Consider the following 15,149-nt stretch of genomic DNA (forward strand, 5'->3'; position numbering starts at 1 on the left):
AGCCATCCCAAGAAAAAACATAGAACATTTTGTGATAGCCAGCTTCCATGAACACATCAAATAGAATTGGAAGCCACTGCCTTATTTCTCAGACATGGCAATAAAAACATATAACAAAATCAAAAGAACAACATTTGTTCAGAGAAGACACTTCTGTGAGAAAAATACTGGTCAAAGATTTGCCTGACATCCCATTTCTCACTAAAAACAAAACAAAAAACAAACAAACAAACAAAAAAAAACTACGGAATTAAGAGGATAGAATAACAAAATCCCTGACCAAGGCCAGGAGGAAAGTGCAAACACTGAAAAGTTGTGCGGCTGCTGCAGCATGCAAAATTCTCACACATGAGCATAAAGGACTTTTAGGGGCGGATTTTAAGAGCCCTGCTTGCGTAAATCCGCCCGAATTTACGCGAGCAGGGCCCTGCGCGCCGGTGCGCCTATGTTCAATAGGCCTACCGGCGCGCGCAGAGCCCCGGGACTCGCGTAAGTCCCGGGGTTTTCCGAGGGGGGCGTGTCGGGGGCGGGGCCGAGCGGTGCGCCGTTTTCGGGGCGGGGCGTGGCCGCGCCCTCCGGAACTGCATCCCGGGTTGCGTCTAGGCGCGCCAGCGGCCCGCTGGCGCGCGGGGATTTACTTCTCCCTCTGGGAGGCGTAAATCCCCCAACAAAGGTAGGGGGGAAGTTTAGACAGGGCCGGGGGGTGGGTTAGGTAGAGGAAGGGAGGGGAAGGTGAGGGGAGGGCGTTAGCGAATTCCCTCCGAGGCCGCTCCGATTTCGGAGCGGCCTCGGAGGGAACAGAGGCAGGCTGCGCGGCTCGGCGCGCGCCGGCTACACGAAATCGGTAGCCTTGCGCACGCCGATCCAGGATTTTAGCGGCTACGCGCATATCTACTAAAATCCCGCGTACTTTTGTTTGCGCCTGGAGCGCCAACAAAAGTATGCCAACGCGCCGTTTTTGAAAATCTACCCCTGTTTGTCAGATAGCTAAAATTTCTTTGGGCTTGACCCCATATATAGTCATATGACTCATTTTTGTGATATGGTGAACCTGTTTGCCTTCAGCGAAAACACACTTAAGTAAACAGTGTTGAAAAGCTCCAGTGTAAAATGTTCTATAAAGAAAAAGACTTACCTTCCAGTTCTCACTGGTATAGTACAGGACCACAAGATATCAAGTTCTCGTCTCTTCTGTCTGATGATTGCACTGATGTCATTAACTTCAGCAATATCTAAGCTAAAACACAAAATGCAGATTTTTAAATGGGGCATTTTCATGATGGCTTTATGTATAACCAGTAGTTCTCAACAAGAACCACAAATCTAGTTTTCAGGATATCCACAATTAAAATTCAGATGTATTTGCATACGAGTATTATAAATACAAGGCTAATTTTCTAGTTACTCTGAAAACCAAACCTGTTTACTACAATCCTTTAAGACTGAAACAAATTCCCCAATCTAGAATTGAAATGCTTTTTCAAATGTGTCTATGCTTAGACATGTGTTTTTCCTTGTTTTCCCAGATTGATATTTTGGTCTTGCAGCTATGAGCTTAGTTGTGCCACTCACACTGAAGTATAATTGTGATTACAAGGTGACCTGAGAAAGCTGGAAAACAACTCATGGCACAACTTGCAATTCTCATGCAGTTTCTCTGAACAAAATAAAGTAATAGCTCGCAGAAGAAAATCAGACATATTAAACATGCATTATTGCAATTATAGCCTCCAGTTTCCTGCAGCAGCTCAAGAGGTAGATTCTATGGCAAGAGTTAGAAAATTCTGCAGCAATTGTGTGGCACATTTTCATTGTACATTTGTATTTTCTTTTATTTTTCAAATTTTTCATTTTTAGCAAAAATAAACCTGGGTAAATATGATATGGTAACTTGGGTAAAACTGATGTGGTAACTTGGGTAATAGCGGCTTGGAAATAGCCAGAAAAATAAGGAGGCAAATTCTGGCTGTTCTTTAGGCACAGTTTATTTACAGTGGAAAAAAAAATCAAAACAATCAGTACCTTAACACAGTGAGGGAGTTTCCTATAGGCTCCTCACATACCCTCCCCCTCAGCTCAGCCTCATCGGGATGAGTGACTGCCTGTACTAGGGACACCTCTAGACAGGAAATCTGCACTGATGTTTTCCCTTCCTGCCCTATGTCATATTTTACAGTTGTAGGGCTGTAGGGTCAGGAACTCTCATATAACATTCAAATTGGAATCCTTGTTTTTAGAGTAGTTGGTGGTCCATTACAAGTGTGAACTGTCGTCCCCGCAGTTAATATCACAAGGCCTCTAAGACCTACTTGACTGCCAAGGCCTCCTTCTTAACTGTTGAGTAATGCCTCTTGTGTGGAATCAGCTTCCGGCTAATGTAAGCCACAGGATGTTCTTGGCCATCCTTCCCCTGGACTAAGACTGCTCCCAAGCCTACTTCTGAGTCATCAGTCTACACCGTAAGGGGTTTGGTAAAGTCTGAACTTATCAGGACCGGTTTGGAGCATATCGCCTCTTTCAGAGCCTGGAAGGCCTTCTCTGCTTTAGCTAACCACTGGACTTTTCTGGTGCTTTCTTCAACAGTAGCCTTGTGAGAGGTTCTGCCTTCTCCAAGTAATTAGGGATAAACCTTCTGTGGTATTCCGTAAGGCTAGGAATTCTCTCACTTTTGTTTGCGGGACTGGTACCCAGGTGATCGCCTCGATCTTCCAGGTCTGCAGATGGACCTTGCCCTTTCCCAGGGTGTAGCCAAGATATTGGACTTCTTGCTCTCCCAACAAGCACTTCTTAGGGTTAGCCGTTAGTCCTGTTTTCCTCAGACTGGTTGGCACGGCCTGGATTTGGCTTAAATGTGTATTCCAATCTGGGCTATACAACACGATGCCATCCACGTAGGTGGCTATGTAGCCTTGATGTGGGCAGAGCAGGCTGTCAAACAAGAGTTGAAACTTTGGGAGAACGCCATGGAGTCCAAATGGGACTCCATGGCGTTCTCGCCATGGGTAAACTGAAAAAGTCCCCCTGGTATTGAGAAGGCAGTCTTCTCCTTCACTGCTAGTGTGAGAGGTACCTGCCAATAGCCTTTTGTAAAGTCCAGAGAAGAGATGAACTGGGCTGATCCCAGACACACAATCAGTTCACCCACGCATGGCATTTGATATGCATTGAGACCCCCGTTGACCTTTTTAAAGTCAATGCAGAACCTTATGCTCCCATCTGGCTTTGGCACCAACATTATGGGTGAGAACCAATCACTGTTAGACTCCATTATAACCCCAAGGCAGAGCATCTCCTTCACTTCAGTCTCAGTGACGTGGTGTCTGGCCTTGGGAATCCAATAAGGTCGTTACTGCACAACTCCAGGAGGCATAATGTTGTCATGCTGCATCAGATGGGTACGACCTGGCAGGTTAAAAAAAGATTTCTTTATTTCGCTCTACCAGCTGATTTAAATCAGCTGTCTGTGCAGTGGACATCTGCTCTCTGAAAGGAACCTGGGTTCAGTCCACTTCAGGTTTGATCTCTGGCCCAAATTCTCCTTCTTCCACCACTCTGCTCTCATCTGCCACCCACTTCTTCAGAAGGTTTATGTGATAGATTTGAGTTTTCTTTCATTTATCTGGCTGGGGGCCCTGTTTTCTCCAAAGCTTCGCAAGGTCCTTGCCAACGGGCTTTGGAAGAGGACAAGGACGCGGTCCCCTGGCCGGAATACTCTTTGAACCTTTGGGGCAAATGTAACCTCTGGCTTGGGTAGCCTGAGCCTTTTTTAGGCATAGGTGGACTGCCTCCCCAGCATTTTATAGGCAATCCTGCACTTAGTCAACAAGGTTCTGATAAGGATTCCTTTCGTTTTCCCAGGTCTCGTGAGCTATGTCCAAGATTCCTCTCAGCCTCCTCCATATCTCAAAAGGGGAAAAACCCCATTTAGCTGTAGCAATTTGCAGATCGCGAACAGCACATAGGGTAGCAATACGTCTTGCTGTCTTCTTCCACAAACTTCCTCAACATTTGTTTCAGCGACTGATTGAAGTGCTCAGTGAGGCCATTGGCCTGTAGGTAATACACAAAGGTATGCAGAGTTTTTACCTTGAATAAGGTGCACATTTGTTTCATTACCTTGGACACGAATGGGGTTCTCTGATCTGTCAGGATCTCCTTGGGTAGCTCAAGTTGGGAAAACCTCCATTAGGGTGGTCGCCATTGTCTGCATCTTCATATTCTGTAGCAGCACTGCCACTGGATACCTTGTGGCATAGGCCAGAATGACGAGGACTTATTTCCTTGAGTAGCTTTCTCTAGTGGCCCCAAAAGGTCCATATCCATTCTTTCAAAAGGTGTTTTGATTATGGGCATAAGGATAAGAAGTGCCTCCTGTACACCAGCAGGCCTTGTAAGTTGACAGGTAGGGCAGGACTGGGGATACAAATGTACAAGTTTATGTAGGCCCAAGGCAATAGAACTGTGCCAGTATTTTCTTCTGGGTACTTTCCTCTACCAGGTGATCCCCTAGAAGGTAGCTGTGGACTAATTGTATGATCTTCTAGCGATACTGTTTGAGAACTAGGAGCTGTTCTATCAATTCCCCCTCCAAAATTCCCTTTGTGACTCAGTACAGTAGGTGCCCAGATTACAGGGTCTGTAATCTGTGCCCCTGGGATTAGCTTTCCATCCACCCTCTGTCTATGCTCTGCGCCCATTTAAAAGACTCATCTTCCCTCTGGGTCTGGGTCGGCCTGAAGCTTCCGAGGTCACTCCCCTTTTCCCACTCTTCTGATCCTGTCTCCTACCCCATTTCCTTGGCTGCCTCTAAGCATAACTATTTGTTCTGTTGGCATCACCTCCAGGACTTAGGAGTCAGAGTCTTTATGATACAGATCTGGATCCTCCAAAGGAAAGAGTTCTGGAAACTCCAATTCTTCATTGTTGTGGTTGGACAAGCCCGATGTGGTTCCAGAGGCTCTTGGAGTTTGGACAATCTCATCCTACCACCATGGGGTAGGGTAGCCAAGGAAGAACTCCCACCTCAATTTGGTCTTGGCTGACCAGAGTCTTTAGTTGTACCTGCCTTGTTGGATACTGCCATTGGTCCCCGTGTATACATATCAAGGTCACGACTCTGGCATAATCAATCTGAACTCACTTCACTAACTCTTCATACGAGCATTTTCACACTCCCAGAGTCCGCTAATTCCTGGGTTGGAATGCCATTGAGTTTAACCGCAGTCACAAAAATAGAGAGACTCCCTGGATGGATTGGACTGGATTTCCTAACATTCTGTTTGCTTTTTTGACTACCACAGCACACTGAGCAGACAATTTCAATGTATTATCCACTATGATGCCTAGATCTCTTTCCTGGGTGGTAACTCATATGGAGCCTAACATTGTGTAACTATATTAAGGGTTATTTTTTCCTATATGCATCATCTTGCACTTGTCCAGATTAAATTTTATCTGCCATTTAAACTCCCAATCTTCCAGCCTCACAAGATCCTCCTGTAGTTTATCAAATCCGATTGAGATTTAACTATTTATTTATTTTATAGCTTTTCTATACCGATGTTCCTGTAAAATATACATATCACAACGGTTTACAATGAAACGACAACGTTCGCTCAGTGCGATACAGAGAACAGAGGTGGTTATTAACAGTAAAACGGGTCATAACATCACATAAACCTTATTAGATGATTAGCATTGAATTAACGCTAATCAACTAATCAACTCAGAAAGGATGAGATGAAAACTGTATAAAACATTGGGGATAGTAAACTAGACAAGTTGTCCGCAAGGAAAGATTACTTGAGAGTGAGAAGTTGCAAGTGAAGAAGATTACGTGTCCGGGAAGGCTTGGTTGAATAGCCATGTTTTAAGTTTCTTTTTGAAAGCAGATGGGCAAGCTTCTTGTCTGAGGTCCGGAGGCAGTGCATTCCATTGATGGGGTCCTGCTGTTGAAATGGCATGTTTTCTGAGGAAAGTTTTCGCTTGAGGGGCATACAGGGTGTCCTTGTAAGCACTCCTGATTGGTCTAGAGGAAGCGTGAGGTCTTAGTTGGGTAGAGATGCGGAGAGATGTGAGGTTATTTTTAACTTTATGAATGATCGTGAGGACTTTGAAGAGTATCCTGTATTTAATAGGTAGCCAGTGGAGGCTTTGAAGGGTGGGGGTGATATGTTCCCTTGTTTTGGTATTGGTAAGGATCCTGGCTGCGGAATTCTGAACCATTTGAAGGGGCTTTATGGTGTTGGCTGGGAGGCCGAGAAGAAGAGAGTTGCAGTAGTCCAATTTTGACATGATGATAGATTGCTGCACTAATCTAAAGTCCTGGAAGTGAAGTAGTGGTTTTAGGTTTCTTAGGACTTGCAGTTTAAAGAAGCAGTCCTTTGTGGTCGTGTTCACAAAATTCTTTAGATTAAACTGTTTATCCAAGATTACGCATAAATCTCTCACGGATGGAGCGTTATTGAAAGTAACGTTGGCTGAATGGGAGGAGGCTGGCAAGATCGGCTGATTTGCGAGACCATCTTGTGAGATGATTAGAATTTCCGTCTTATGAGTGTTCAAGACCAGGTTAAGCGTAGCAAGGAGGTGGTTAATTGCTTGAAGGCATTTGTTCCAGTAGTTGACGGTTTTTTGTATAGACTCTGTGATCGGGGTGAGAATTTGGACGTCGTCCGTGTACAGAAAATGGGGTAGTTTAAGCTTTGTAAGTAGGTGGCAGAGTGGTAGCAGGTAGATGTTGAAGAGTGTGGATGAGAGAAAGGATCCTTGGGGGACTCCCAGGTTAGAACAGACGGGGTGGGGGGGGATTCTTTAGTGTTAATCCTGACTTTGAAGCGTCTGTTAGACAAGAATGATCTGAACCACCTCAGCGCAGTTCCCTTGATACCTATGTCTATTAATCTTTCTAAGAGGATCGCATGGTTCACCATATCAAACGCAGCCGAAAGATCGAGTAGCGCAAGAAGGTAGGTTTGTCCTTTTTCCATGTTTATAAGGATGGTATCTGCAAGGGATATAAGTAGAGTCTCTGTGCTGCGTGTCTTACGAAATCCATGTTGAGAGGGGGAGAGGATGTTATGTTCTTCAAGGTATTCCGATAGCTGTTTGTTAATGTTTTCCATGATTTTAGCAATCAAGGGAAGGTTAGCTATTGGGCGGAAGTTGGCTAGGTCCGTGGGAGGCAGGTTGGGTTTTTTTTAGGATGGGTTTAAGAATGGCGAGCTTTAGTTGATCTGGTACAAGTCCTTGAGTTAAGGAGAGGCTGATGTCGTCAGAAATTGGCTTTGAAATGGTGTTTGGGATGTTAAAGAGAAGATTAGTCGGTATTGGGTCTAAAGGGTGTGAGGCTGGTTTCATTTTTTTGAGGATACTTTCTATCTCCAGCGAGGATGTTGGTTCGAAAGCTTCGAGTGTTGCGTTATATTGAAGCGAGGTGGGGAGGGCGCTGGATGGAGGTGTTGCTGAGGGAATGGAGAGTGAGGCGGTAAGGTTGGAGATTTTTCTCTCAAAGTATATTGTTAGTTCTGTGGCTTTGTTGAGCGCTGAATCATCCGGAATGGTGGGGGGAGATGGTTTGGTGAGCGCCGAGACATATGCGAATAGGGCTTTCGAGTCGAAGATAAAGTGGTGGATTTTTTTTTAGCAAAGAAGTCTTTTTTCGTTCTGAGGATGGCAATCCTATAAGAGATTTGTAGGCAGTTAAAGAAGCAATAGATGGCTTTTTGCGCCAAATGTGTTCTTTCTTTCTGAGGTCTTGTTTAAGGGCCTTAAGATCTGAGGTGAACCAAGGTTTTCTGTTAAGAGATGAGGGGCTTAGGACTTTGGTGGACGAAGGACAGGTTTGATCAGCGACTTTTGTGGTTACATTAATCCAGGATGTGATGGCTGCGTATGCGTTAGAAAGGTCGAGATGAGATAGTTCCTTTGTGAGGTAGCTGTTGAGGTGGTCCGAGGAGCAGGGTTTTCTGAAGTGTATTGTGGTTTTAGGAAATGACTGGGGAGGGTGATCCTTACTCTGCATAATGTGTCATCCGCAAATTTGATCACCTCACTCTTCGTACCTCTTTTCAGATCATTGAACTGGTCCAAGTACAGACCCCTGAGGCACTCTGTTTGCCTTTATCCACTGTGAAAACAGATGATTTAATCCTACTCTGTTTCCTGTCTTTTAACCAGTTTGTAATCCACAAAAGGACAACGCCACCTATCCCATGATTTTTTAGTTTTCTTAGAAGCATCTCATGAAGGACTTTGTCGAACGCTTTTTGAAAATCCAAATACACCACATCTACCGGTTCATTTTGTCCACATTTATTCACTCCTTCATAAATAAAAAAATGTAGAAGATTTGTGAGGCAAGACTTACCTTGGGTAAATCCATGTTGATTGTATCCCATTAAACCATATCTATCTAAATGTTCTGTGATTTTACTCTTTATAACAGTTTCCACGATCTTTCCCGATACTATAGGCCGGTGAGCCTGACGTCAGTTTCCCTAATCGCCCCTGGAGTCCTTTTTAAATATCGGGGTTACTTTGGCCACCTTCCAGCCTTCAGGTACAACGAATGATTCTAATGACATGTTACAAATTAATTGAAATAGGTCTGAAATTTCATTTTTGAGTTCTTTCAGACCCCTGGAGTTGATACTTTCCTGTCCAGGAGATTTACTACTGTTCAGTTTGTCAATTTGGCCTACTACATCTTCCAGGCTCACTGTGATTCGGTTCAGTTCATTTGAATAGTCACCCTTGAAAACAGTCTCTGGTACAGGTATCTACTCAACATACTTTTCAGTAAACACAGAGCAAAAAATGTGTTTAGTCTTTCCGCGATGGCTTTATCTTCCTTAAATGCCCCTTTAGCTCCTATATCATCTAATGGTCCAACCGACTCCCATGCAGGTTTTCGGTTTTGGATATATTTTTAAAAGTTTTTATTATGAGATTTTGCCTCTATGGCCAACTTCTTTTCAAATTCTCTCTTAGCCTTTCTTATCAATGTCTTACATTTAATTGCCAATGCTTATGCTTTATCTTCTTTTCTTCTGATGAATTCTTCTTCCAATTTTTGAATGAAGATGTTTGGGCTAAAATAGCCTCTTTCATCTCACTTTTTAACCATGCCAGCAATCGTTTGGCCTTCCTTCCACCTTTCTTAATGCATGGAATACATCTGGACTGCGCTTCTAAGATGATGTTTTGGTTTTTTTTTATACAATGTCCATGCTTGTTGCACACTCAATCTTTTTAGCCACACTTTTTTCTTTTTTAGCTACTTTTCTCATTTTATCAAACTTTCCCTTTTGAAAGTTTATTGCTAGAGCCATGGATTTACTTATTGTCCCCCCTGCCAGTCATTAATTCAAATCTGATCATATTATGATCACTAATTCCAAGCGGCCCCACCACCATTACACCACTCTCACCAAATCCTGTGCTCCACTGAGACTTAGATCTAAAATTGCTCCCTCTCTTATCAGTTCCTGAACCAATTGCTCCATAAAACTTATTTATTCCATCCAGGAACTTTCTCTCTAGCATTTCCTGATGTTACATTTACCTAGTCAATACTAAAATCTCTTATTATTACTGTACTACCAATTTGATTAGCTTCCCTAATTTCTCTTACCATTTCACTGTCCTTCTCATCATTTTAGGCAGGTGGATGGTAGTATACACTTATCACTATACTCTTCCCCAACTCTAAAGGGATTTCTACCCATATTCAATTGTGCATTTAGTCTCTTGCAGGATCTTTATCCTGTTGGACTCTATGCCATCTCGGACACAAAACGCCACCCCACCACCAAATTGCATCTCTCTATCATTGCGACATAATTTGTATCCAGATATAGCACTGTCCAATTGGTTATTCTCCTTCCACGTCTCTGAAATGCCAATTAAGTCCTAGTCATCATTCACTGCTATACACTCTAACTCTCCCATCTTAGACATTTCAAAGTGTGTTTTTGTTTGTATTAACATTCTGCTTTTCAGTTAACAGGGATAATTTGGAATCTTTTAGTTCAGGTGATTCTTTACTTATAGGCACATGTAGTACATTTCTAATTATTGGAACCTCTCTGTTAGGATGCCCTAATGTTTCATTAGTATCCTTTGAAGATACTTCCCTCCGAACCATGTGCTGCTGAGCGACTATCAGCTTTTCCCTTTGTTCCAGTTTAAAAGCTGCTCTCTCTCCTTTTTAAAGGTTAGTGCCAGCAGCCTGGTTCCACCCTGGTTAAGGTGGAGCCCAGTTCCTTACACAACCGAATCCCTCTTCCTTGCACCATTGTCTCATCCACGCATTGAGACTCCGGAGCTCTGCCTGTCTCTGGACACCTGTGCATGGGACAGGGAGCATTTCAGAGAATGCTACTCTGGAGGTTCTGGATTTCAGCTTTCTACCTAAGAGCCTAAATTTGGCTTCCAGAACCTCCCTCCCATATTTTCCAATGCTGGTACCCACATGTACCACAACAGCCAGCTCTTCCCCAACACTATCTAAAATCTTATCTAGGTGCCGTGTGAGGTCCGCCACCTTTGCACCAGATAGGCATGTTACCAGGCAATTCTCATGCCCACTAGCCACCCAGCTATCTATATTCCTAATAAATGAATCACCAAGTATGACAGTTGACCTAACCCTTCCCCCTCCTGAGCAGTAGCCTTGGGAGATACATCCACTGTGTGAAAGAACACAGAGAGTAGGTCCTTGCTACAGGATAATTTCCTGCTGCACAAGGTTGATGCTCTCCAACCAGGAGACCATCCTCCTCCAAGGCAGCACCAGGGCTGACAAACTAGAGTTGGTTTCTATCCTTCAGAAGGTGTAGCCTCCAGAACCGTACATAGTATTCCTTATGAGGTCTAACCAGGGCCTTTATACAGTGGCAATATCACCTTTTTTCTGCTAACCATTCTTCTATCTATATACCCAAGCATCTTTCTGGTGTTTGCCATCAACTTTTCCACCTGTTTGGCCACCTTGAGATCATCAGATACTATCACTCCCAGATCTCACTTTGTTCATGTATAGAAGAATTTCATCCCCTATATATTGTATCCCCTCTTAGGTTTCTGCAGCCCAAATGATGACCCTGCATTTTTTAGCATTAAATCTTTGCTTCCAGAATCTAAACCATTCCTCAAGTTTTCCTAAATACCTCCATGTTTTCCACATTTTCCTGGCTGTCTACCATGTTGTAAACTTTGGTTTTGCAAAAAGACAAACCTTCTCCATAGTCTTTCCACAATATCACTTATGAAAATGTTGAAAAGAATTGGTTCAAGGACATTTCCTGCAAATCACCACTTGTAAGATGACATTTCTTTACCTGTTAATTTCCTTTCCATTAGCCCTGCTTCACCAGTCCAGGTCATGACAAGTGGGTTATTTCCCCCTACCAACAGATGGAGGCAGACAACATTCTTTTCCTCTTTGACATCATAGCCTCTATTTAAGAGTGGTGCTCAGCAGTAGGAATCCAGTATCTTTCTGACAAAGCTTCAGATCAGACCCCATCCAATTCAGAAACTCCAAACGACAACAAGAAAACTGAGGATAAGCTTCCCTGTTAAGGAGATAAAAAAAAACCCAAACATAAGAAGCATCTGGAGATAACCAAGGAAGATATCAACCATCTAACTATAACAATCTGCAAAATCAAAACTGACACAGTCTTGCTTCCTGAGTAGGTCTTGGACTGGTATAGCAGGACTAATGGGAAGAAAATTAACAGGGAAGAAAATTTCTCCTTTCATTTCATCCTGCTACACACCAGTGTAGTTCACAAGTAGTAAGAAGTACTAAAGCATCATCTACCTGGGCGGGAGGAAGCAGGACGCTCGAAGGACCCCTTGAGCCATTATATCCAATCAATATTGCTTCGCAAACATAAGCAGAATGGACCAACTGGCCGCCCTGCAAATATTGGCTGGGCAAGCGCTTGTACCTCCGCACAGGATGTTGGCTGTGCCCTGGTGAAATATACCTGCATCTACTCCAGAGGACTGTCTCTAAGCACAGTTTTCTTTATCCAGTGAGCCAGACTGGCCTTTGAAGCCACCTCTCCTTTATGTGAACCCCCAAAGAGGACTTGGTAACTTCCAAGTAATGGAGAATAATGCTCTGCATGTCCAAACAACTTAGCAACCAATATTCAGAACCGCACTCCTCATGGGCTAAGGCCAGTAAGGAAACAGTCTGATTAATATAAAAAGCGGAGTTCACCTTTGGAAGACATGATGGTATCAATCGCAAAATCGACGCATCCGCCGAAACGGCTAAAAATTGATCCTGGCAAGACACAGCCTGGAGCTCCATTGAGTGAAGTAAACAGCAAACAAGAATGCCATTTTCAAGGACAGATTCTTCAAGGACATCTGTCTCCAAGGTTCAAAAGAAGCATCTGTGCCCATAAAACCAAATTAAGGTCCATGAATCAACAAGCCCTGCACCCCCGGAAGACAGAAGGCCCAACCCACCTGTAATCGCAAGAGGTCTGTGTGATCAATCCGGCAAGCCACCATGATAACCTGGTTGCATTCTAGTCCTACCTTTCGCAGGAGTCTGCCTAAGAGCACCCACAGGAGAAATGTGTACAAGAGCTCCCCCCACCAGCCAGGGCTGCACTAGGGTGTCGATTCCAATAGACCTCTGATCCATTCATTGATCGAAGCATTTCAACATCACTATCAAATCCACCTGTGGATGCCAACAGCAGAAAATCCTGTGAAAAGCGAAGCTGAACTCCCATTCCCCGGAACCTAAGAGATTCAGCGTGAGGAAGTCTGCTTGCACATTCTCCTGCCTGGCAATGTGGGCTGCTGATAGTGACCACAGATACTTTTCTGCCAAAGTTAAAAAGGAGCGATGACTCTGCCAAGACTCCCTAGCTCCTTGTTCCCCACTGTTTGACATACGCCACAGCAATAGCATTGTTCAAAGAGCTCTCCCCCTCAGCAGTGGCAGGAAATGGAGAAGCACTAAGTGAATAGCTCTGGTCTCCAGTCAGATGGACGGACCATGAAGCTTCCTCCAGTGTCCAGTTCCCTTGGACCACTTGGACATAAGCTCCCCCAACCGAGAGACTCACATCCACCATTACCAAGATCCAGGCGAGACTGACTCCCTTTGACAAATACAAGAGGACTATCCACCAGTGAAGAGATCTGTGCACGACCTGACTCAGAGGGAGCCGCATGCCGCAGTCCTGGGACCAAGGAGATCACCACGCTAGAAGAGAAGCCTATAGAGTGTGCAGTGAGCTCTGGCCCATAGAAACAAATCCAGGGTTGCAGCCACCAGCCCAAGTACCTGTGAATAGTTCCAGGCAGTGGGAACTGGCAGATCCAGGAGTGCCTAGACTTAATGGAGAATCTTGCACATTCTCTTAACGGGAAAGAGACCTGACCAAGCTGCATATCGAACAGCGTCCCAAGTACTCCAGGGCCTGCGTGGACTGTGCAGTACTTTTTTGAAAAGTTCACCATTCAATCCAAGCCTAAGACCTAAACCACTCAGTGAGTCACATACAGCTCCTTCAGATAAGACGGCACTCAAAGTACCCAATCAGCGAGATACAGATGCACAGTAATGTCTTTGCATCGGGAAAACCACTGCCACTATGACCATGAATTTGGTAAAACTGGTAGTGCAGTAGCTAGACCGAATTGCAACACCTGGAAATGTTTGCAGAGGATGCAAAAATATAGAAACTGATGGGGACATGTAGATAGGCCTCTTACAGATCCAGGGAGCACAAGAACTTCCCCTGGTGCACCACAGTGAGAACTGATCACAGAGTTTCCATGCAGAAACATGGTACATGCAGACTGCAGTTCACTCTAGGATCAGACAAAAGGAACTGTCCTTCTTTAGTACTAACAAGTAAATGGAATAATGACCCTCACTCTGCTCGGAAGGAGGTAGTGGCACCACAGTTATAGGACCTTCAGCTTCAACACCTTGTGAACTGCCCACTGTTTGGCTGGACCAGAACATGGTAATATCATAAAGCCAATTGATAGAAGTCCAGCATGTAACCAAGCTGGATGGTCCCCAGCACCCGTTGATCCTAACTTATGTGGGTCCACTCCCTGTAGCACCCCTACAGGTGGCCCCCCTCCAGGAGTCAAGAGAGAGTGAACCCACAGAACCTCAGGAGGTGGTCCTACCCGCTCCTGTGGATGGTTCAGAATCACTCCTCTGTTTTCTGATTCCATGAAAAGACTGTCCTTGTCCTCTGGAAGCCAAGAAGGTTAGGGAGAAAGCCCCAAAGAATTATCTATCTAACCGATAATGCCTATAGGCGCGGAAATGCCCTTGACTACTTCTGGCTCTATATAAGGAGTGGCCCTTATGATCCCTGATTTTCTTTACCAACTGGTCTAGATCCTGTTAGACTATCTCGTGGGTCCACGAATCGTAACAGTCTACCTGAGTTAGGGACGCAGTGAGGTGGCTAAAATACGGAATCCAACACGTAGTCCGGGTCGGTGGCAGGCGAGCAATCCAATGGGCAATCCGGGTCGGAGGCAGGCAGCGAACAAACAATCCAGGAGCAGTCCGGGTCCCAAGGAAAAAGCAGAATCCATAAAAAGGCACCAGCACAAGCAAGCCTGTAGCTGAGGCATTGCTGGTGCTGATACACCAGTTTAAATAGTTATTTTTCCTGTGCTGGCATAGGGCCCTTCAGGAGACATCAGCATGAAGGGAGGAGCCTTGTTGAACTGATTTGTGCACCGCTGTGCAGCCATGCCGCCGGCGGGAAGAAAGCGCATCGTGTTGGGAGGAAATCTCCCGGCCGTGAGGTACGGGTCTGCGCTGCAGTCATCTTGATTATAATGGCTTGCTTCTAAGTTCATGCTTCTTACTTTAACCTGCATTGCATTTTGAATGACACACTGGCTCATACTGGTTTACAATTTTTGGAGCAGTTTTTTTACAGCCCCGCAAGATTTTAGTATAAATTCAACCACCCGTAGTCAGTCTTCAAGTACTTTCTTAGGCAATGCTATGAAACGAACACTGCAGGTAATTGTTTTACTTTGAGTAAGCTTTATCAGTTGTTTTTATATCTCAATGGTGTACCGTGTAATCTACCAGTGTCTGTATTTTTATATTTAGTTTTTAATCCGGC

At 44.5% G+C, this 15,149-nt stretch overlaps 1 protein-coding gene across 11 annotated transcripts in view; it reads right to left on the reverse strand.

Moving 5' to 3' along the window:
- Positions 1-15,149, reverse strand: part of SCAF11 (SR-related CTD associated factor 11) — a 529,866-nt gene that overhangs the window by 152,454 nt on the left and 362,263 nt on the right. For all 11 annotated transcript variants that reach the window (XM_029616088.1, XM_029616082.1, XM_029616081.1 and 8 more), the window contains one exon: positions 1,136-1,237. In XM_029616088.1, the coding sequence (XP_029471948.1) occupies positions 1,136-1,237 (102 nt within the window). The remainder of the gene's footprint in view (positions 1-1,135; positions 1,238-15,149) is intronic.

This window comes from Rhinatrema bivittatum, chromosome 9, assembly GCF_901001135.1.
Source record: "Rhinatrema bivittatum chromosome 9, aRhiBiv1.1, whole genome shotgun sequence".
NCBI classification, from domain to species: domain Eukaryota; kingdom Metazoa; phylum Chordata; class Amphibia; order Gymnophiona; family Rhinatrematidae; genus Rhinatrema; species Rhinatrema bivittatum.